Raw genomic sequence first — 24541 nt, forward strand, 5'->3', positions numbered from 1 at the left:
TGAACATGTGTGAGTTCCTGGGGAAGGTGGGGGGTTGGGACCTATGAGTGTGTGTAAGTTATTGCTGATTACCAAATTAGGAGTGTGTGATGGGTTACTGGTGATTACCAACCTATGAGTATAAGTTCCTGGCAAGTACCAAACTATGAGTGTTTGAGTTCCCAGAGTATACCAAACTATGAGTGTGTGTTAACTCCCGAGGTGTACGTTAGGCTAAACGAAAAGTGTGTGAATTCCTAGTACTAATAAAATATAAAGGTGTGTGAGTTCCTGTGAGTACCAAACTATGAGTGTGTGTGAGCAGGGGCGGACTGACAACTCATGGGGCCCCCGGGCAATATGGGATCATGGGGCCCCTGTGTCCTTGCCCAAACTCAAAAAAAGCCTATGAAAAAGGTACCAGGGGCATCTCATGGGGCCCCCTACTGACCCTGGGCCCTCGGGCAGTGCCTGAGTTTCCAAATGGTCAGTCCGCCCCTGTGTGCGAGTTACTAGTGATTACAAAGATATGAGTGTTTGTGAATTCCTGGTGAGTAGCAAACTGTGAGTGAGTGTGTGTGTGTTCCTGGTGATTACCAAACTTTGACAGTGTGTGAGTTCCTGGTGAGCACCAAGCTATAAGTACTGTATGTGTGAGTTCCTGGTAAGTACCAAATTATGAGTGTGTGGGTTAACTCCTGGGGTGTAAAAAAACTACAATTGAGTTCCTGGAGATTATCAAATAATGAATGTGTATGAGTTCCTGGTGATTACCAAGCTATAAGTTTTTGCAATTTCCTGGTAAGTGCCAAACTATGAGTGTGTGTGAGTTACTGATTACACTGTTCAACAAATTTTTATTTTTTGCCAGTTTTGGAAACAAAAGGATCCATTTCTTAATGAATTTCACATTCTGAGTTCAAATATAACGATGAAATTTGTCAATTGGCTCTAGTTTTTCTGTAAACGGAAAGTTTTCTACTATAGGCGTAATGACTACATAATGCACAATAATTATATAGATAGATGTCTTTCCACAAATATAAAGCAAGTGATATTGACTACATAACAAAGCCTAAATGGCATAATATATTGCATAGGATTACCAAGAAAAATTATAGCCATAAGCTAAGTTGAATCATTTTAATACTTAGGATTCTCACTAGTTTTGTCTTCAGTTTGTGTCGGTTTTGCTTCTCTTGGCTTTTCTCTTGTATTCGAGGAAAGGGCTATCTCTTACAACTGCACGTGACTACACGCTTCAGGTTCTTCCTCACTTGACTCAACCACAAAGGATTCTGGTGCTTTAGGAATTGGTAGCCCCTCTCCATAAGGAACTGGACGTATTGCCGATGGAATATTTGGATAGTGCACAGATAACTTTTTCTTCTTATTTAGCCCTTTTACAATTGGAGGCACCATACAAAAGTAACAATTACTAACATGATCTGTTGGCTCTCTCCAAATCATTGGCACAGCGAAAGTCATAGATGCCTTTTTTCCATTCAACCATTGCTCCAGTGCCGTCCCACAAGAATTGCAGCATATATGTGGTGCCCAGCTCTTGTCCTGGTCTCCTATCTTGCAGCCAAAATACAAGTTGTAGGCTTTCTTAATCATTCCTGTTATCCTCCTTTTTTGTGAGATAAAAGCTATTTCACCGCAGATATAGCAGAAATTATCTGCTTTATTCACACAAGTTTGAGGCATTACTGAGTAGCCTATATAAGCATAAAACGAAATGTAAAGACGCTGTCGAACTACAATCAGCTACAGATACTGCAGCTTTTATGCAGTGAAGTGATGCAATTAAAGGCTAATATTGCATCATCTCAGTATACATGCAATTTTCTATTGGTCACCAGTATCAATTGCGCAATATGCAGCTGAAGTTGCATCATAATTTTGAATGGCTTACGTCATTAGATGGGTGAATATATCATGGAAACTAGAGCCAATCAACATTTTTTAGGGTCATTTTCGTTTTCAGCACCCCAAAATTATGTAAGATTAGCTAATTTTATGCCCAAAACTTTTTACCTGTTGAACAGTGTTACCAAACTATCAGGGTGTGAGAATTCCTGGTGATTACCAAACTGAGTGTGTGAATTTCTGGTGATTACCAAACTATGAGTATATGTGAGTTCCTCGTGCTTATCAAACTATGAGAGTGTATGGACTCCTGGTGATGACAAAACTATGAGAATGTGTGAGTTACTCGTGATTACTAAACTAAGAGTGTGTGCACATTCATGTTGAGTATCGAGCTATAAGTGGGAATTTCTGGTGAGTATCAAGCTATGAGTTTGTGATTTAATGGTGAACACCAAACTAGAGGTGTATCAGTTCCTGGAGGGAGCCAAACTATGAGTGTGTGGGGTTGATTTACTAACGGCAAACAGACAGTGCACTCTGCAAAGTGAAGTTGGGTTCTGAAAGTGCAGTTGCTCCAGAGCTTAGTAAATGAGGTAAAGCTTCACTTTGCAAAGCATACCCAATCACATGCAAAGAAAGTAAAAAAACAGCATTTTTGTTTGCACATGATTGGATGATGGAAGCCAGCAGAGCATCTGCACATTTACTAATCTCTGGAGCAACTGCAGTTGCAAGAGTACAACTGCACTTTACAAATTGCAGTCCATTTGCCTTTAATAAATCAACCCCTGTGAGTTACTAGTGAGCATCAAACTAATGAGTGTGTGTGAGTTCCTGGTGAATAATAAAACTAATTGCTATTGATGCATTGAACATCATTTTCCCACTTCTTTTGAGATTTCTTAACCACTTGAGCTCCTGAGGATTTACCCCCCTTAATGACCAGGCCTTTTTTTGCTATACAGCGCTGCACTAATTCAAATGATAATTGCGTGGTCATGCAATGCTGTACCCAAACAAAATTTACGTCCTTTTTTCACACAAATAGAGCTTTCTTTTGGTGGTATTTGATCACCTGTGTGCTTTTTATTTTTTGCGCTATAAACAAAAAAAACACGAAAAGTTTGAAAAAAAACAATATTTTCTACTTTCAGCTATAAAAAATATATCGTAAACTCAAAGTTAGTCATAAATTTAAGCCAAAATGTATTCTGCTCCATGTTTTTGGTAAATAAAATCCTGTGCATTAGCGGGCAAACTGGCGCTATCTAGGAGGGGCGCTAACACTATCGGAAGTCACCAGTGACACTAATACAGTGATCAGTAAAAATCTGTTCACTGTAATCAATGACACTGGTGACAGGGCAGTGAAGGGGTTAACTGGGGGGGGGGCGATCAGGGGGTTAAATGGGATTACTGGTGTACTGGCGGGCAAACTGGCGCTATCTGGGAGGGGCGCTAACACTATCGGAAGTCGCCAGCGACACTGATACAGTGATCAGTAAAAATCTGTTCACTGATCAATGACACTGGTGACAGGGCAGTGAAGGGGTTAACTGGGGGGGGGCGATCAGGGGGTTAAATGTGTCCTAGAGTGTTCTAACTGTGGGTATGTGCTGTTTTACTCACAATTTGTATGTCCCCTGCCCGCGAAAACGTCGGGAGCGTGGAGCCCATTTTAAATTGTGATTTTGCGCCCCAGTGGCGCCCTGCACACGTATATATGCAGTGGCAGAGAAGATGCCAGGTTTGCCTTAGGAACAATTGTATTTTTGGTGTAGAAGAACCCCCATATTCCTCTCCATCCCCCTCAGTTTAATTACAGAGCTCAGATGTATCTGCAGACTGAAACTCATAGGAAGGTCGTGGAGGACCAGGTTATAGGACTTCTGCTGAATTTACACTTTAATACTAAAATACTATCTGAAAGAAATAAACTCATGCTGGATTTGGCATTATCTACAAGAACATTGCATTGAAGAGAAACTCTCATGTGCCTCACTTGTGCTAGTATCAGAAGGATATGACTCCACAGCCTAAGTGTAACCAATGTATGAACAGTGTCCAATAAAATATACCACACCGGAAAACATTCTCGTTACACTTCCTCACACATCCGTCTTTAAACAAAGCTGACATTTGCATAGTTCATCCATACATTATTGACAGTTTAGATTACAATTACCACCATTCAATAAAAATCCAACAGAATCCAGAAAAAAATGTACAGTATCCAGTAATGCAAATCCAAAGACATTCATATTCTTAATTTTAGAATATAAAATAGCAAATGTCCCAAATATTAAAATCCATCACAAAAACTGTCAGCAAAATCACACCTATGTATGTATGTGTGTGTGTATGTGTATATATATATATATATATACACACACACACACACATATATATATATATATTTTTTTTTTTTCAGTTTAAATATGAATATAAAATATGTAAACACATACACACACATATATATGTGTGTATTTTTTTTTTTATTAAAATCCTTCACAGTCAGCAAAATCACATATATGTATGTGTGTGTGTGTGTGTGTGTATATATATATATATATATATATATATACATAGATGTATACATATATATTTTTTTTACTTTAAATAAAAATATAAAAAAAAAATATATATATATATATATTTTTTTTTTTATTTTACATTTATACATAAATTTGTGAGCTCTTCTAAAATTCATTTATTGTTTTACTGATTTTTTTTTCCATATGTCCTGTTGCCATATTTGTATGGGATGAAATTGTAGCTGTTGTAAAAATTTTCATTAAAAAGTGCTACTACAAGGTATTGCCAATGCACATTGTGAGGCAGTTACTCTGACATGCAACTCAAATGGCAAATTCAGAAATCTTGTAATGAATTAAAAGGTGAACTCCCAGGCAAACCGCTAAACACACAGATACGATACACACATAACTGAGAGCTGTTTCACCTGCCAAAGGATTTGTATTTCTGTCCATCCAGTCCTTAGATTTACACAGCTGTAGGGCTAGGTTCACATCTGTGCGGGTGATGCCACTGCAGATCTGCATGAAAATCCGTGCAGCCGCACCACCCGCACAGAGAAATGCGGACCCATGCGGGCTGCGTTTTTGGAAGAAGAGCAGGCACTTCTTCCCTGAGTGTCATGGGGCAGAGGAGTCCATTCAAATGAAGGGGCTCTCGTGCCAGCACAAAACATACAAAATATATGTGAACTGGTGCTAAGACATAGCATAGACCTTCCTGGAAAGGCAAGAGACCCGATCTTTTTTTGCTGTGATTAAATAACACTTGCAGGTTTGTGACTTGAAAGTGAATTGAGAAGTAGCAGACTGACGAGCTCTCGGCTACTCTGCTTTCCCCTCCTATCAGCATGTCCCTTGTCTGCTTATGAACTGATTGGCTCCTTGTGCTGGTTTTCTCCTTACCAGTCAGAGCTCTGCTATACAGGGACTGCAAAAGACTGATACCAGGTCCTATCCAGATGCTCGCATTTAAGTCCTCATGCACACTGGACGTTTTGATAATGCTGGTGATGTTAGTTGTGTAAAGTCATGAGTTTTTCAGCTTTTTTTTTTAGAGTTTTTGCATTGGCGTTTAGCCACGTTTAGTGGCGTTTTGTCGCGTATGTGGTTTACCAAAGAAAAAAATAAATTTTTTTGGTCAAAAAAAGTTAAAAAAATGCCGGTTTGCAGCGTTTTACCGTGTTTTGACATGTTTTTCAGCGTTTTTCAGCGTTAGAACGTTTTTATAGCTAAAAAGGTCCTCTAGAAACTAGTTCTGTTTTTTTTTTTCAGCCAAAGAACGTCCCAGCCAAAAAACGTTGATTCCAGTCTATGTGTGCATGGACACATAGGATAGCATGCTGGGGAGTTTACTGGCTGTAGAAAAAATGTCAAAAGCCAAAAACAGCCGCTGTAAAAACATCAAGTGTGCATGAGGACTAAAGCCTAAATGCAGCCAAATTAAAAAACACAGAATCAGCACAAGGGACAAAACTTACACTAAGTAGGATGTGAGGACTGAGTTACTGTCATCCTGACAGCCGCAGCTGCATCACTTCTTAAGGGGACCCCCAGAGGCATAGCTAGGATATTTTGCGCCCAGGGACGAACTATAAAATTGGCGCCCCAGCCCCCCTCCCCGTTTAATCACATCAGTGACACCAATGATGGGGCACTATTCCTCCCACTGACACCAATGATGGGGCACTATTCCTCCCACTGATACCAATATTGGGGCACTATTCCTCCCACTGATACCAATGATGGGGCACTATTCCTCCCACTGATACCAATATTGGGACACTATTCCTCCCACTGATACCAATGATGGGGCACTATTCCTCCCACTGACACCAATGATGGGGCACTATTCCTCCCACTGACACCAATGACACTTACCTTGCTGACCCCTGCTCCAGCCTAGGCTCCTTCCCTCTCCCATCCACAGCGAGCATGCCTGGTTGCAGCAGCACCATCTGCACGGCACACTTACCAGTCAGCTGTCTTCTTCACTTGCTCCGGCCGCTCCCTCACTCGATCTTCGCGCTGCCGCTCAGCTCCTCCTCTCCAAGCTCCGCCTCCTCGCAGGTGATTGGCTGCCTGTGTGCCTTTCCTGAGCTACATTTTTGGCGCACAATCACCGGTGAGGAGGCGGAGCTTGCAGAGGGAGGTACAAGCTACTATAGGCTGTCCAATGATCCCGAGGGTGTGGTCAGATGACAGGGGCAGCATGTCATCCCGCCCACACATCGCGTCCAGGGAAAAGAAGACACCGGACCTGCGGACCTCTCTACCCCTCCTCCAGCAGCGCCTCCTGGACTGGATCATCGTGGGACTGGGACACGGAGCCAGGTAAGACACAGCAGCCCGCTGCTCGCCCCTGTACTAAGTGTCCCTTCCATTGGAAGGGGGGGCGGCGGCACCACGCCACCCCCGCTACAAAGTGCCGCCCTAGCAAATGCCTTGTTTGCCTCGCAGCAAATACGCCCCTGGTTGTAAGCCTCATTTTGGCACCCTGTACCTTGGCGCCCGGGTACATATGTACCCCCCTGCCCCTCCCAGCTACACCTCTGGGGACCCCCCACTGTACAGACTTCTCCTTGTCTCCAAAGTATTGGGTGAGAGGGTCTCTGACCCACACAGTTTCTATATTCAACAGCTGGTTCCTGTTTGCCCTGCATTCGTTTTCATTGACCCTGTTCTCCAAAAGACGTTAGACACATTGGCTGTCATTTTCTACTGAATGCTGCAGATATCAGCACCGAAGACCGCCACGGAAGCTGCCAGTATTTCAGACTGTTGATTTTGATTACTTCTTTTTCATCACAATTTGTTGCATTATATTCCAACATTAATTCCATCCAACCATCTCTCCATGTTTCACTATCCCATGTTTGCTTCGCCTAGCTGCTGTAGAGAAGCATACCTACTAACTGAGTCTAACCTTTCATTCAACTGTTCCTGAACGCTACACCCTAGAAACATTGCACTGCCTTTGTACGCCAACATTAAAGGGCCCCAGTTGAGTCGGCAGAAGTTAACATCAAATAACTATTCAGATCTTGTAGCTGGCCTGGAGGCAACACTGGTTTGCTGATAGTGTGTCAAATGTAGAATGACCCAACAAAGGAGGGCAAATTCTACAGGTCAAGAATACACTGCTATGAAAATGGAAATTCATTCAATGGCCATGAGGTACAAAGTTTGAACAGAGAGGACAATTAGCGGCTCTACCACAGCCATTTGTGGATGCACTGGCCATCCATGTGTGTTTTTTGTGTGTTTCAATTAGAAACTTCAAATAATTTTGTAGATGTGATGATCAATCTTCCAGGTGCCACTGAAAATTGAATACACACTGTAGAATGCATGTCTTATGGTGACCATACACACGCTGACTTTAGGCTTGGACATCTACAGGTTCAACCAAGTGAGGACGCATTCCCACACGTCGCGTGTAGGGCAGCCGGTTTTTGTTTTAATGGGCTGCCCTATGTGCAAGAAATTCACAATAGAAGTCCCTGACCTTTTATGCAAAAAATGCCACATCGAACCCCATAGTTTAATACACTTGATAATGTGTGTTTACAGGTGCGTGGGGGTTCCAATAGCAATTTATGGCAGATCCGTGCATCTGCTAAAGGGCAGCGTGTTTCTCTGCATGTTGGGAAAGTGTGGAGTTTTGCACGCATTCTTCACACACAAGGATCTGAACCTAGCCTTATGATCTAATCCAGTGGTCTCCAAACTGAATCCCTTTGCATACCTTGATCTGGATCTTGGAGCACTATTCCTCCCACTAATACCAAAAATGGGGTGATAATTCCTGCACTGACACCAGCAGTGGGGCACTATTCTTCCCACTGACACCAATGATGGGGCACTATTCCTTTCTCTGACACCAATGATGGGACACTATTCCCCAACTGGCACCAATGCTGAGGTACTATTCCTCCCACTGACACTGACAATGGCGCACTATTTCTTCCTCTGACACCAGTGATGAGGCAATATTCCCCAACTGCCACCAACAATGAGACTCTATTCCTCAACTGGTACTAGCAATAGTGCACTATTCCTCCCACTGACTCAAACAATGGGGCACTATTCCTCCCACTGATACCAATGACGAGACACTATTCCTCTCACTGATACCTATGAGGGAGCACTATTCTTCCAACTGATACCAATGATGGGGCACTATTCCTTCCACTGATACCAATGATGGGGCACTATTCCTTCCACTGATACCAATGATGGGACACTATTCCTCCCACTGATACCAATGATGGGACACTATTCCTCCCACTGATACCAATGATGGGACACTATTCCTCCCACTGATACCAATGATGGGACACTATTCCTCCCACTGATACCAATGATGGGACACTATTCCTCCCACTGATACCAATGATGGGACACTATTCCTCTTACTGATACCTATGGGGGAGCATTATTCTTCCAACTGATACCAATGATGAGGCACTACTTCTCCCACTGATACCAATGATGGGGCACTATTCCTCCCACTGATACCAATTATGGGGCACTATTTCTTCCACTGATACCAATGATGGGGCACTATTTCTCCCACTGACACCAATGATGGGGCACTATTCCTTCCACTGACACCAATGATGGGGCACTATTCCTCCCACTGTGACCAATGATGGGGCATTATTACTTCCACTGATACCAATGATGGGGCACTATTCCTTCCACTGATACCAATGATGGTACACTATTCCTCCCACTGATACCAATGATGGGGCACTATTCCTCCCACTGATACCAATGATGGGGCACTTTTCCTCCCACTGACACCAATGATGAGGCACTATTCCTTCCACTGATACCAATTATGGTACACTATTCCTCCCACTGACACCAACAATGGGGCACTATTTCTTCCACTGACACCATTGATGGGCACTAATATTTCCTCTAATACCAAAGATGGGACATTGTTTATTCCCACTGACCCCATGACATTTTCTACTCCCACTGGCCACTGGCTCCATTAAAGTCTGAAGCACAGTAAACTGGCCTTTTGTTAAGAAAGTTTGAGGACACTTGATATAATCAATGTATGATTTGATCAAAATTATTGAATCTGCAAACCATCCAATAGCCATAATATCCCTTCTGGTCAATTTAGATTCCATTTAGATTTATCAAACTGAGTTGGTCGGCCAGGGCAGATCAATCATTTTGGATCGATTGGCAGCACTGAGATACTTTTTTCATTAATATAATCCTATTTCAATCAAATCACATGGTGGAAACTGAGATGCAATTGAAAATCTAAAATCAAAAGTTATGATCATATCCTAATTGTCCTGTTCCCCGTCTGTGGCACGTTGATAGCATGGGTTGTCAACTATTATTATTATTATACAGGATTTATATAGCGCCAACAGTTTGCGTAGCGCTTTACAAAATGAAGGCAGACATTACATCTACAATACAATTTGGTAGAAGAGGAAACAGAGGGCCTGGCTCATTAGAGCTTACAATCTAGGAGGAAGGGTTGAGTGATACAAAAGGTAATAGTTGTGGGGGATGAGCTGATGGAGGAAATAAATGGCAGTTTACTAGGTAGAAGCAGGATAGACGTCTTTAAAAAGAAAGGTTTTCAGGGATCTTCTAGATCAGTTATTCCTATCAGAAGAGATTGATTGAAAAAGAAATCAACACTTGAATAGCCACCATTGGGTTGCTGACCCCTGATCTATGTAGAACATCAGGTTATACAGGTAAATGTATAGTTGCCTTGGAAAGCTAGCGCAAACCTTGTTCCCCCCGTCGTTTAGACACATGTCACCATCATTGATGACATTGATGTCACCCTCGCTCCCTGTTTGCACACAGCACTTGTCAACGAGTTAATTAAAGCCGATTGAGTACGCTTCAGTTTATTTCATCAAGCAAAAACCTCTCTTGTTTCCCTTTAATTTCCTGTCACACATAAAAAACCATAAAAGTCAGATTTGTAGAAAAAGGAAAAAAGCCATTAGAGCTGAGAGCGCATTCACGCTGTTTGTTTAGCACAGCAGATAAGAAAGGGTTGAAGTCAGTCCAGGCAGATGAGGAGCCGAACTGCAGAGCACGTCCTTCATTATGTTATTGTAATGATGGCATACGTCGGTCGCTCTGTATGATAATGCCAATTGATCTTACAGCATACCGGAAAAGGCGGCTTAAAGAAAAATAATAACTGGATAATCTGTTTGCAGTACATTTTATGTTACCCTGCGGAACTTTGTATACACACAGAGACTGCGACCAGAGACAGCATTCAGGAAAATTGATACAGTACATGGATCAGGTAATACAGATAAAGCGCAACTAGTCAGCTAAATACATTCCAGGTGCATTAAAATGCTTGTTGTTTTACAGAGTTAATAACACAAGCTAAAATTCACACACAACTAAATGAGTCAGAACCAGGGGCGGACTGACAACTCATGGGGCCCCCAGGCAATAGGGGATCATGGGGCCCCTGTGTCCTTGCCCACGCTCAAAAGCTCCTATAAAAAAGGTACCAGGGGCATTTCATGGGGCCCCCTACTGACCCCGGGCCCTCGGGCAGTGCCTGAATGCTCGAATGGTCAGTCCGCCCCTGGTCAGAACAGTGATTCAACCCCTACATTCTTTTTGCTGCCTGCTCACTTCAAATGGGGCCATGACGTTTCAGTTAAAGAAAGATGGTCTGAAAGTAAACAGATTCTGCTGTGCCCCCTTTTTGGAAAATACATATTGGAACAATGTCTGTGGTGCTCCCTGTATTTAAAAAAAAAATATTTAAATAGTTCAAAAAAATAAAAACAAATGTATAAGATAAAATGAACCCCACCATTATAGATTCCTTTCAAGCCAGCCATTCAAAAGCTTGATTTTCCTCTGTTTTGTTAGAACCTAATTGGACATAAAATCAAATTTGTTTTTAGTTATTGGAAAGTATTGCAAATCTAATTGGTCGAACCTAAGGAGAATCTATGGGCAGCACAGTGGCTAAATGGTTAGCACTTCCGTCTGGCAGTACTAGGGTCGTCGGTTTGAATCCCAACCGTGGCACCACCTGCCTGGAGTTTGCATGTTCTTCCTGAGCCTGTGTGGATTTCCTTCCACACTCCAAAAGACATGCTGGTAGGTTAATTGGATCCTGTCTAAATTGGCCCTGGTATGTGTATATATGAATGTAAGTTAGGGACCTTAGATTGTACTCCCTTTGAGGGTTAGGGACTGATGTGAATGTGCAATATACAATATACTGTATATGTAAAGCACTGCGTAAATTGATGGCGCTAAATAAATACCTGTAATAAATAAATATCTGGTGTAGCTAACTTTGAACAAATGAAGGCACAACTTGAAATTACTAACTTCTTCAGGTTACTCTTCTATCTTTCTAGGTAGGCTAATGCTACTGTGAGCTGCACAGGCTCTATCTGATTTGTTGCAGATTCTAATGCACATTAGTCCATTTGTCAGATACACTATACACCAAACATGTATGGACATCTGACCATCACACCTACTATATGTCCAAAAGTATGAAACCCCTGCAAATGATTAAGTTCAGGTGGTTCCAGTGAAGGGTACGGTTATTTACTACAGCATAAAAAGACATTTTAGACATTTGCATACTTCCAACTTTGAGGTAACAGTTTAGGGAAGGCACATTTCCAGCTTGATTGTTCCCCTGTCCACAAAACCAGGTCCATTAAGAAATGGTTTGACCAGTTTGGAGTGGAGGAACAAAAGTGTCCTGCACAGAGCCCTGACCTCAACCCTACTGAACATCTTTGGAATGAATTGGAATGCTGGTTGTGATCCAGGTCTTCCTATTCAAAATCAATACCTGACCTCAACCTTACTGAATACCTTTGGGATGGACTGGAATGTCAATTGTGAGCCAGGTTTTCTCATCCAACAGCAGTGCCTGACCTCAACTCTACTAAACACTTTAAGAATGAATTGGAATGCCAATTGCAAGCCGGGTCTTCTCATCCAACAACATTGCCTGACCTCAATCCTACTGAACACATTTTGGGTTGAATTGGAATGTCAATTGAGAGCCAGGTCTTCTTGCTCTTTTGGCTGAACTGGCACTGATCCTACAGATATGTTCCAAAACCTTCACTCTTCCTGAAGAGTGAAGACTGTTATAGCCACAAATAGGGGTGGACTCCCCATTGGTGGCCATGGTTTTGGAATGGTAAGTGCAGCAACCTCATATAGGTGTGATGGTCTGGTGTTCACAAATTTTTGTGGGTTTCATATGGAGATTATTTAGCATTGCAGGTAAAACAGGTCAATAACAACATTTTGCGTTAGAATATATGCTTTGGGCTGTGCCACCCTCAAATGCAAAGGGCAGTGTTTGATAATAACACCCATGTACATGAGCAGTAAAGGAGACTGGAAAGATGGAGAATTTATAGATTACTTCCGGAAATGTGTCGGCTGTGGTTGAATTGCCACTAGGAAATAAAAAGGGTTTCAGGCTGTCTGCTTATGCTGTCTAGTTAATCAGCTTATGATTTGAATCTGTGGTAATTAGCTCATCATTAAATTACATTTCAGATTGCTCTGCCTTCTCGTTATCGCTGTAGCTGGGTGCTATCATTGAAACAAGCAGCCCGCAGTGATGGCCCTTGTCACTTATTGTTATCCTTCTCTGCGATGTTCATTCCCTTGTACATAATCGCCTTTGTCTATACCTTGCTGGAAATTAATTAATTGGGAAAGCGATTCTTTGTGTCAGACAGTGTACTTGTATCACTATTGACTGAGAAATCATGATCCTTTACTAAAGCTGGCCAGAGATCTGAAATGAGAATTGGCCAACGTGTTTTCAGCACTAGTGGTTGTTGCAAGAGCACTGCCCTAAGAAAGGGACATAGATTGGATAATAGGTTGCCGTTGCTGGGTGAGGATCGCAGCAGGCAGGTGCCATGGACATACTGGTCCACCTATGGTGAGCTTTGCAGATTAGCGGTTCTACCACAGCTGTAGATATGCATGCCCCCCCCTCCCCTGTTTTCCCCCTTTCCCTCCTATTTCTTGTAAACCAGGGTCTGTTATTGAAGACCACAGATTGGAAGACTTTGAATGGATACCTTTTGAGGTTACAGAACATTAGCCATACATATGTTAACATTTTTCTTGGGGTCCTTTCCCCTGGAGATAAGCTGAAGCTGGTGGTGTCTCCCTTGACTCTGTTCATGTACTGTATGTACCTATGAAACATCTGAATCAGAAGACCTGTTGTTCATGTTTATACCAGGAACTGACCAGAAAGAGTAGGCCAGTGCAAATGGGCTTTAATTTGTGTCAGAACCTAAAAGCAAAATGGAACACAAAAACAGCTAAAGCTTAGAAGGAGGTCAACTGTGGGTTAGACGGGGGTAAAATGCAAGTTCAATGCACCTGTCAATTATGAAGGGTCTTAGAAGACTTAAACCTGGCATTAAACCTGAAGGTCTTAAACTTGAAAAACCTGCTGCATTTTCCCATCTACGTGAACCGTCACAACAGCCCTTCTCAACCAGGTTTCCTCAGAGGTTGCTAGTGGTTCCTTGAGTTGGGGTTGATTGATCTGCAACCTGATCATGCTGGCATAGATCCCGGCATCAAAACCACTTGGAAGAGCCAGCATCACAACAGCAATGATCTTTTTATCTATCTGTAAGAGTTCTTCCCAATGACCCCCAATAACATGGTACCTTCTTTCAGTTGACCTTCAATGTAATAGGCATTCTTCCTCTTACGGAACATAGATGAAAGGAGATACTTCTCTCACCGACCATACTGTAAGGGGCCACGTTAATAATTACCAATGTAAGGGAACTCCTCTCCTACTGACCACAATATCAGGAGGTTCTTCACTAATGTAAGGAGGCATTTCTCCACTGACCACCAACGTAGGGGAATATATCTGCATTTCTTTTTCAACCACTATTACTAATTTTATTTTATTTTAATTTTGGAAATAATACTGCAAATCATTTTATCAAATGGAGCAATGGATTGTTAAAATAATCCACTTTGAGTGTCAAGGTTATTATTTTATTTATGTATGTATTTATTTTTAATATCTTCAACATACTGGCCTTGATAGGGTACCATGGACTGTAAATCATTTTTAGTAGGGGTTCTCTGAGACCTGAAAATTATTTTAAGGGTTCTTCTGGGGTAAAAAGGTTGAGATAGGCTGACGTACAATGCTAAGATTTATTGGCCACCTTTCACCATTTTTAACTTCATGGTGGACCACTGAAAATGTTATTTATTTCTGTCAGATGATACCTTAAAACAGCTTTTCTCAACCTTCTTAACACAGGGTAACCCTAGAAATAACTTTCAGGTATGGGAAAACCCTATTAATTGTTATATCTAAAAATTTGAGGAAATTAGCATGATCAGTATATTGTGGATATAGGAATATACTGTATAATGATGAACATGTAAAGAGCTTGACATTCAGGGCTGTTCCATACAACAAAATTATAATAATATATATAATAATATATTCACTAATATTAATGACTGTGACGTCTGAAAATTATTAGATTTCCAATGTGGTAATAACAAAGGTAAATCTCCCCAACAGGTTTGCAGAAAACCTGACCAGGGTTCAAATCTTTCCACACTGTATCCAAAGGTAAATTAAAAAGCATTCCTTTTACATGCATTTTAATTATTTAGTCTTTTAATTTTTTTTTCTGGTTGGATTTTAACTGCTCCAACATCATAGGATGTACCCATAAGTCTTCCAGTTGAAGCGGATATACCAGGGTTATGGCTGCAACCATGAATCTGGTATCATTATTTTCAGCCATCAATGCTGAACACTGTAAAAGCAATCCGAGCAGCTAAATAGCAGCCTTCCCTGTCTCTCCCATTCCACTGGATGAGGACTGGAACATCCCTAATCATCTCTATGGTCTAGGAAACTGGAAGGGACAAGAATTTTGTCATTTGTGGTTTTGGCTTTATGTTTACTGGCCCATTACCGGAGGCCAGAGGAAAGATCTGGGGTCTAATAGACCTCAGATCTCTCCATAAAGAGAACCTGTCACGGCCCATGTTATCAACAAGGAATGTTGTTTATGCCTTGTGATAGCAATAAAGGTGATTAAAAAAATGAAAGAAACAGTGTAAATAAATAAATAAATCATAAAAAAATTTTTAAAGTGCTCCCTTCCCTCCCCCCCATGCTCCTGTGCAAAGGCAAATGCATACATATGTAAACGATGATCACGATATAAATGTGAGGTACTGCTGCAAACGTTAATAGCAAGAACAATAATTCTAGCATGAGTCCTCCCGTGTAACTCTAAAATGTAAACCGTAAAGGCTTTTAAAGTGATGCCTTTGAAGACTTTTATATTCCGTAGTTTGTCGCCATTCCATGAGCATGTGCAATTTTAAAGTATGTAATTATCTTTTATATTTTACCAAACCATGGGGTACTATATTGTGTGTTGTGTATTAAAATTCATTAAAGTGTATTTTTTTCCCCAAACAAATTTAAAACTGCAGTGCAAATACCATATGACATACAAAATTGACATAAAAATTGCAACAACCACCGTTTTATTCTCTAGGGCCTCTGCTTAAAAAATATATTTATAATGTTTGGGGATTCTAAGTAATTTTTTAGCAAAGAAATGCTTATTTTTAGATGTTGGAGTGACGTGTCAGAATCGGACCTGTAGGCAAGTGGTTAAAGATCTAACTGAATTGAACAGCATCAATCTAGTTTTTTTAATCAAAATTTGATCAGAAAAAAAAAATGGGTGTATGGCCAAAAGAAGGATTCCTGATCCAATTAACCATTTGGAAAAGGCTAGGATTAAGGTGGACATAGACAGGTAATGACAGCCCTCAGCGTGTATTGCTGGACACAAACCAAGCTGATCCAGCCCATAAGTGTAAGAATGGGTATGATAAAAAGCTTCCCAGGGAGACCCTACTTCATATGTATCAAACACAAGGCCCACAAGCTGAATCCAGTTCACCAGGCCAATTCATGTGGTTCTCGCACCTCCCAGACTCTGGCAGTTGATTCCAGCCCTCCTCTGGTCCTCCTCCAGACACTGTACTTTCTGTCTCCCAGCTCCACCCCCAGCTTATTCCAGGCAGCAGTATAAAGTAAGCGGGATACACTGTGATGTAGGGAGGGTGGGGGTTTTGATATCTGATGGTGAGGGGGCTCTTGACATCTGATGTAAGGGGGGGGGGTGAGGTGCTCTGGACATCTAGTCTTACAGATGCAGCTAGCCCTTGAGTGCAACCATAATGCTGATGCGTCCTGCAATGAAATAGAGTTTGACACTGCTGCCCTTACATGGTTTATCCCTTGCCAAATCATGACATCAGGACATTAAATATGCACAGCCTCTGGCTATTTTTTGGCCACCTAAGAGCCACACTTCGGGAGCTTCTATCATCAAGGACTTAAGCCGATCTAATGTTCAAAAGTGACTTTTGGTCCACTAATTTCATATAATGTATAAAAGATACAGCCCTGACATAATTATCTGTTCAATGAACTGGGCTACTTTGCACCTTTAAGTGTCAAAGAAAAAGAAACAGTTGGCAGGACCCAAAAAGAAGACCGCATGAAACAAATACACTGTCTGGGCAATAATGGCTTATCAAAGGAGCATCAAGGTGGAGCACCAGAACTTGAGTTTTTTATTGGTTAGTTCTCCTGCAAACAAAGGAAAATGTTGAGCAGATCCAAATGCCAAATTGTGCAGATAGGCCCTTCCTGACATCATCAAGGAGTCTTCACCAATGATTGAAATGACCCAGGTGACTTCCAATGTTTTCCCCTAAGGTAAGCAGGCTTCTGGGTGATCTATAATGTGTATGAAAGTCTTTTGTATCTGAGATCATTGTAAATGTATTTGCAGCCTATTCTAATGGCATCTTTAGCCCAAAGGGACAAAATGGAATACATAAAATGGACAATCTGGAACCATCTGACTTATGGTGGCCCTAAATGGGCTCAAGATTTGGAGTATTGCTTATTAATCTCAAACAATTTTGGATCACAGAGGTTGAGATTATCAGTACTGTATCCTCAAAGGTTCAAGGTGCACACTATTGCACAGGGAGATTTTCCAGCCTGTTGGAAATGTTCCCGGAGAATATCCCTCTTCTTTCATTGAAGCGTATGTCAAGTCAAAGATTTTAAGAGGACAGGTTGATATTTCTCCACCCACCATTCACATGGACATACTGACCCACCTATGGTGAGCTTTACAGATGAGTAGTTCCACCACAGCTATAGATCTGCATCCCCACACCCCTCTTGTTCTCTCCTTGTCCCTCCTAGTCCCAAGAGCTCACTGTTTTTGAGGACCACAGATTTGGAAAACAATGTACTTGTATCAATACTTCTTGAGGTTACAAAACATTGTCCAACATTTTACTAGGGGCACCAAAACCAACCATTATTGCAGATATAACATCACAAAAATGTTCATCAGCATCACTGCATTGGGTATTTCCATTCTTCATATATCATAGGCTTGAAAACCCCTCAGAGAATCTACATTCAATATGTGAAGCTTGAACTGTATATCAAGTTGATTTCCGTATTGGTTATGGCTTTACATAACTCCATCACATTGTTACCGTTGCTGAACATGAAGGGTGGTACTCACCAGAGTGTTGAAGTTGTCCTGTTGATACAAGTGCTTGTTGCAGGTGACACAGTCATTCTGGCAGTCACAAAGCACGTTTGAAAGTAAGCAAAACAAAACTATACTCCATAGAAGAGCCTTCATTGTGCTGGGACCACGAGGGGCAGCTGGAAGAGAAAAGAATATACATTTTAGATATCAGGCTACAGATAAATAAGGAGTATTAAAGGTGTTATCCCCAGGTGTGCCACTAGACCTGGGCATGTGTCAGGGGACTTCTACTTTTCTTTATTCTGACCTCTGCACTATTGATGCTGTGTTGTACATTACCTTCTTCAATTATGCTGTGTATGTTCTACTGTATGTTACATGCTACTAACCAATGCACTCTCTACACTTTGCTATACATTACATTCTCCTGATTGCTACACTTTGTATGCTGTGCTGTATGTTTTAAACACCTACCTGCAGCACCCTGTATGCCATGCTGTAGATTACATACTCCTGACCACTGCACTCTTTAGCTGAGCTGCTCCATGCATACTCCCGACCATTGCACTCTATAGGTTGAGCTACTCTATGCATACTCCTGACCATTGCACTCTATAAGCTGTGCTGATTTGTGCATACTCCTGACCACTGCACTCTATAAGTTGAGCTACTCTGTGAATACTCCTGACCAATGTACTCTATAAGCTTTGCTGCTCTATGCATACCCCTGATCATTGCCCTCTATAAGCTGTGCTGTTCTGTGCATACTCCTGACCATTGCCCTCTATAAGCTGTGCTGTTCTATGCATACTCCTGACCATTGCCCTCTATAAGCTGTGCTGTTCTATGAATACTCCTGACCACTGCACTCTATAAGGTGAGCTGCTCTATGTATACTCCTGACCACTGCACTCTATACGTTTAGCTGCTCCATGCATACTCCTACCCACTGCACTCTATAGGTTGAGCTACTCTGTGCATGCTCCTGATCATTGCACTCTGCAAGCTGTGCTGCTCTGTGCATACTCCTGACCATTGCACTCTATAAGATGAGCTACTCTGTGAATACTTCTGACCACTGCACTCTCTAAGCTGTGCTGCTCCATGCATACTCCTGACTATTGCCTTCTATAAGCTGTGCTGTTCTGTGCATACTTCTGACTATTGCCCTCTATAAGCTGTGCTGTTCTATGAATACTCCTGACCACTGAACTCTATAACTTGAGCTGCTCTATGTATACTCCTGACCACTGCACTCTATAAGTTTTGCTGCTCTATGCATACTCCTGACTATTGCCCTCTATAAGCTGTGCTGTTCTGTGCATACTTCTGACTATTGCCCTCTATAAGCTGTGCTGTTCTATGAATACTCCTGACCACTGCACTCTATAAGTTGTGCTGCTCTATGCATACTCCTGATCATTGCACTCTGTAAGCTGTGCTGCTCTGTGCATACTCCTGACCACTGCACTCTATAAGACAAGCTAGTCTCTGAATACTTCTGACCACTGCACTTTATAAGCTGTACTGATATATGCATACTCCTGACCATTGCCCTCTATAAGCTGTGCTGTTCTGTGCATACTCCTGATCATTGCACTCTGTAAGCTGTGCTACTCTGTGCATTCTCCTGACCATTGCACTCTATAAGCTGTGCTGCTCTATGCATACTTCTGACCACTGCACTCTATAAGATGAGCTACTCTGTGAATACTTCTGACCACTGCACTCTAAAAGGTATACTGATATATGCATACTCCTGATCATTGCCCTCTATAAGCTGTGCTGTTCTGTGCATACTCCTTACCACTGCCCTCTATAAATTGTGCTGCTCTATGTATACTCCTGCCCACTGTACTCTATAAGCTGTGCTGTTCTATGAATACTCCTGATCCCTGCATTCTATGTGCTTTTGTAACTCTAAATTTTCTGTGCCATATTGCAAAGTCTGAACCCGGTTCCTTTTTTTTATTTTGACTGAGAAGGGAAACATTAAGAAGAGTAGCCTTAGAAATCAACAATTGGAAATCAGATAAATGAGCATGCGCAGAGATCTCTGGGAAAATGAAGCGAGGACCAAATCAAGAGGCTTCTGTGCTGCAGTTCTGGAAAGATGTTCTTTAGGACCTGACATGCATCAATATATTATATATATTATCTCATTCATGTAAGAGTTTTCACAAGCAATAAATCATTAATTACAAGAGACATTCATTCCTGTTATTTTGGAACACCTTCACAGCCTGACCCTGACCCTGACCCAAGTCTCCCTGCACAACTGAAGACTTAGCCCAGGTTCACACTGATGTGGTACGGAAACCGCACCGGTTTCTGTTCGATTTCTGCACTGCATCACAATCGCACCCCGTTCATGCGAACCGCTGAGGGTGTGTGTATGTTAAGTTAACAAAACCCTGAAATCAGTTTGCAAACTCCGGTGTGATGTGCAGAATCAGATCGCATGGGTGTGAATACCCATGTGATCCGATTTTGGTGCGGACAAAAAAAAGGGTCCTGGACTATTTTGGTGCAGATATGGTGCGCTCCCATATGGAAGAAAAATATATTTGAAATATATTGTTAAAATATTCTTTCCAAATATATTGACATATATTTGAAATGCTACACTTTTTGGCCGTATTCAATATATTTCAATATATATATCAAAAGAAAGTCAGATTTCTTCTGAAAAAAAAAAGGTATATAATTCACCATAGTTTTGATGATATGTAAGGTTTTACTAACACGTCAAAAAAGTAAAATTGTGATGTGACATTAACATCTGTTTTTTCCTCAGTCACTAACGGGTAAAAACATGTATTTGTAAATTTTTTTCAAATGTGAAATAGAAACAAAATAACATTGTTTATAAACATCGATCAGATGGGAGATAGAGATATACAAAGTAACATTGTTTATAAACATTGATCAGATGGGAGAGAGAGAGATACAAACTAACATTGTTTATAAACATTGATCATTGAACTGGCCCTTACTAATAAACAATGTTACTTTGTATCTCTCTATCTCCTGTCTGATCAATGTTTATAAACAATGTTACTTTGTATCTCTCTATATCCCATCTAATCGATGTTTATAAACAACGTTACTTTGTATCTCTCTATCTCCCGTCTGAACGATGTTTATAAAAAATGTTACTTTGTATCTCTCTATCTCCAGTCTGAACAATGTTACTTTGTATCTCTCTATCTCCAGTCTGATCAATGTTTATAAACAATGTTACTTTGTATATCTCTATCTCCCGTCTGATCGATGTTTATAAACAATGTTACTTTGTATCTCTCTATCTCCTGTCTGATCAATTTTAATAAACAATGTTACTTTGTATCTTTCTATCTTCTGTCGGATTAATGTTTATAAACAATGTTACTTTGTATCTATTTCACATCTGAAAAATGTTTACAAATGCATGTTTTTTGTACCTGTTAATGAATGAGGATAAAACAAATGTTAATGTCACAACACAATTTAGCATTTTTGACATGTTAGTAAAACCTTACATATCATCACAACTGTGATTCATTATATACCTTTTCTTTCAGAAGAAATCATACTTTCTTTTCTTTCTTTTGGTTGTAAATGGTAATGAATATCTCCTGATTTATTTTTCTATTATCAAAGAAAGATTTGCCCCCCCCCAAAAAAAAAAAAAAAAAAAATTAATAATAATAATAATAAATAAATAAACATATATATCAGTATATTTATTTCTTTATTTTTACACATATATATATAAATATATATATATATATATATATATTATTATTATACAGTATTTATAAAGTGCCAATAGTTCGCTCAGCGCTGTACATTACAAAGGGGGACAGAACATGTGACAGAACAATACCAATACAATGCAAAACATGAGGGGATTGAGGGCCTTGCTCTTTCAAGCTTACAATCTAGGAGGGAGGGGATGGTGGCACAGGAGGAGATAGCTGTGGGGGATGGAGTGGTAGGAAGAGTGGAGGAGGTCGGCAAGTTAGCAGGGGGTGGGGTAGGCTTCCCTGAAGAGATGGGTTTTCAGGGTGCGCCTAAAGGAGAGGAGAGTAGGTGATAATCTGATGGGTTGGGGCAGGGAGTTCCAGAGGATGGGTGACACCCTGGAGAAGTCCTGGAGGCGGGCATGGGATGGGAGGAGGAGACCAGGGAACTAGAGAGAAGGAGGTCTTGTGAGGAGCGGAGTGTGCGTGCTGGGCGGTACTTGGATATTAGGTCGGTGATGTAGTACGGGGCAGTATGGTGGACAGCTTTGTACGTCAGTGTTAGGATTTTGAATTTGATCCGTTGCGCAATCGGAAGCCAGTGGAGGGATTGGCAGAGGGGGGTGGCAGAGATGGAGCGGTTGGAAAGGTGAATGAGTCTGGCAGCCGTATTCAGGATCGACTGAAGCGGGGATAGCCAGCGGCGAGGCAGGCCAGTGAGGAGGGAGTTGCAGTGGTCGAGTCGTGATATGATGAGGGAGTGGATGAGCTGTTTAGTGGTTTCTGGGGTTAGGAACGTGCGGATTTTGGCGATGTTGTGGAGGTGGAGTCTGCATGAGTTTGTTAAAGATTGGACCTGGTGCTGGAAGGATAGGTTGGAGTAATATCAGTATATATATATTTATTTATTTTTAATTTAGCTGTTTATTTCTTGCTAATGCCATAACGTATCACCAAAGAACAAGCCAAAATAAATTTTCCTGCTCCTGATGATTGCAGCGACACCACATATGTGTATGTTAGTTGTTTGTATCCATAGTACAACCCAGAAACCATAGTGTACATTTTGCTTTTTTTAATCCTACCTGAAACATACTGACACTGACAAGAGTTTTTTTTTTTTGCACACAAGCATTTTGAAGATTCTAAATGCACTTTATATGGACTTTTGCATTTTAATATTTGATCTCTGCAGTATAAGGAGTCTCATTTGCACATTTTGTTACGTTGCAGATGAAATGTATCACAGTACATTTTTATTATAGTTATCGAATGAGGAAGTAAATACAAAGGTAGTGATGTAAATGTATGTTTTATATCAATTTAAAGTATATTGAAGGGTTACAAACCCTATCATGAAATAATTAATAACATTTAAAATGAAAAAAGTGTAAAAAGAAAATGAAATAAAATAAATAAAAATATTGTAAAAAAAAATTAAAAGCACCCCATTCCCCTACACATACATGCAATTAATTGCGCCACATATTTGAGGTATTGTCATAAACATTGTGGCAAGAACAATAATTCTAGGGCTATAACTCATGATTATCTCTAAAGTGATCACCGCTGAAAGCTTTTAAAGTCTTATCTATGGACAATTTTAGGTGCTGTCGTCTGTTACTATTTCATGGGTATGCGCAGTTTTAAGTCTTGACATATTTGGTATCTATTTACTCAACACAACATCTTTTTTAGTTTACCAAATATTTGGGTATTATATTGTGTTTGTGTGCACCAAAATGCATTTTAGCATATGTTTTTCCTGGAAATTTGCATTTGATAAATGGCTGCACAATTATTGTGTAACATAAGAAATTGCAACAGCCTCCATTTAATTCTTCAGCGCATCTGCTTTCTGATAATATACAGGTGAAACTCGAAAATTTAGAAAAGTTCATTTATTTCAGTAATGCAACTTAAAAGGTGAAACTAATATATGAGATAGACTCATTACATGCAAAGCAAGATAGTTCAAGCCGTGATTTGTCAGAATTGTGATGATTATGGCTTACAGCTCATGAAAACCCCAAATCCACAATCTCAGAAAATGAGAATATTGTGAAAAGGTGCAATATTCTCGGCTCAAAGTGTCCCACTCTAATCAGCTAATTAAGCCATAACACCTGCAAAGGGTTCCTGAGCCTTTAAATGGTCTCTCAGTCTGGTTCAGTAGGGATCACCATCATGGGAAAGACTGCTGACCTGACAGCTGTGCAGAAAACCATCATTGACACCCTCCATAAGGAGGGAAAGCCTCAAAAGGTAATTGCAAAAGAAGTTGGATGTTCCCAAAGTGCTGTATCAAAGCACATTAATAGAAAGTTATGTGGAAGGGAAAAGTGTGGAAGAAAAAGGTGCACAAGCAGCAGGGATGACCGCAGCCTGGAGAGGATTGTCAGGAAAAGGCCATTCAAAAGTGTTGGGGACTTTCACAAGGAGTGGACTGAGGCTGGAGTCAGTGCATCAAGAGCCACCACACACAGACGGATCCTGGACATGGGCTTCAAATGTCGTATTCCATATTCAAAGCGTCTTACCTGGGCTAAAGAAAAATAGACCTGGGCTGTTGTTCAGTGGTCCAAAGTCCTCTTTTCTGATGAGAGCAACTTTTGCATCTCATTTGGAAACCAAGGACCCAGAGCATGGAGGAAGAATGGAGAGGCCCAACGACCCAGAGTATGGAGGAAGAATGGAGAGGCACACACTGCAAGATGCTTGAAGTCCAGTGTGAAGTTTCCACAGTCTGTGTTGATTTGGGGAGCCATGTCATCTGCTGGTGTTGGTC

The 24541-nt window shown here is 41.0% G+C and overlaps 1 protein-coding gene across 2 annotated transcripts in view; it reads right to left on the minus strand.

Annotated features, from left to right (window-relative positions):
- PNOC (prepronociceptin) overlaps nt 1-24541 on the minus strand; it is a 228236-nt gene that overhangs the window by 122282 nt on the left and 81413 nt on the right. For both annotated transcript variants that reach the window (XM_089688174.1, XM_089688173.1), the window contains exon 2: nt 18059-18204. In XM_089688174.1, the coding sequence (XP_089544300.1) occupies nt 18059-18181 (123 nt within the window). In that variant the 5' untranslated portion in view covers nt 18182-18204. The remainder of the gene's footprint in view (nt 1-18058; nt 18205-24541) is intronic.

The sequence above is a fragment of the Staurois parvus genome, unplaced genomic scaffold, assembly GCF_062004578.1.
Source record: "Staurois parvus isolate SC_StPar_1 unplaced genomic scaffold, SC_StPar_1.0 ptg000448l, whole genome shotgun sequence".
Classification (NCBI taxonomy): domain Eukaryota; kingdom Metazoa; phylum Chordata; class Amphibia; order Anura; family Ranidae; genus Staurois; species Staurois parvus.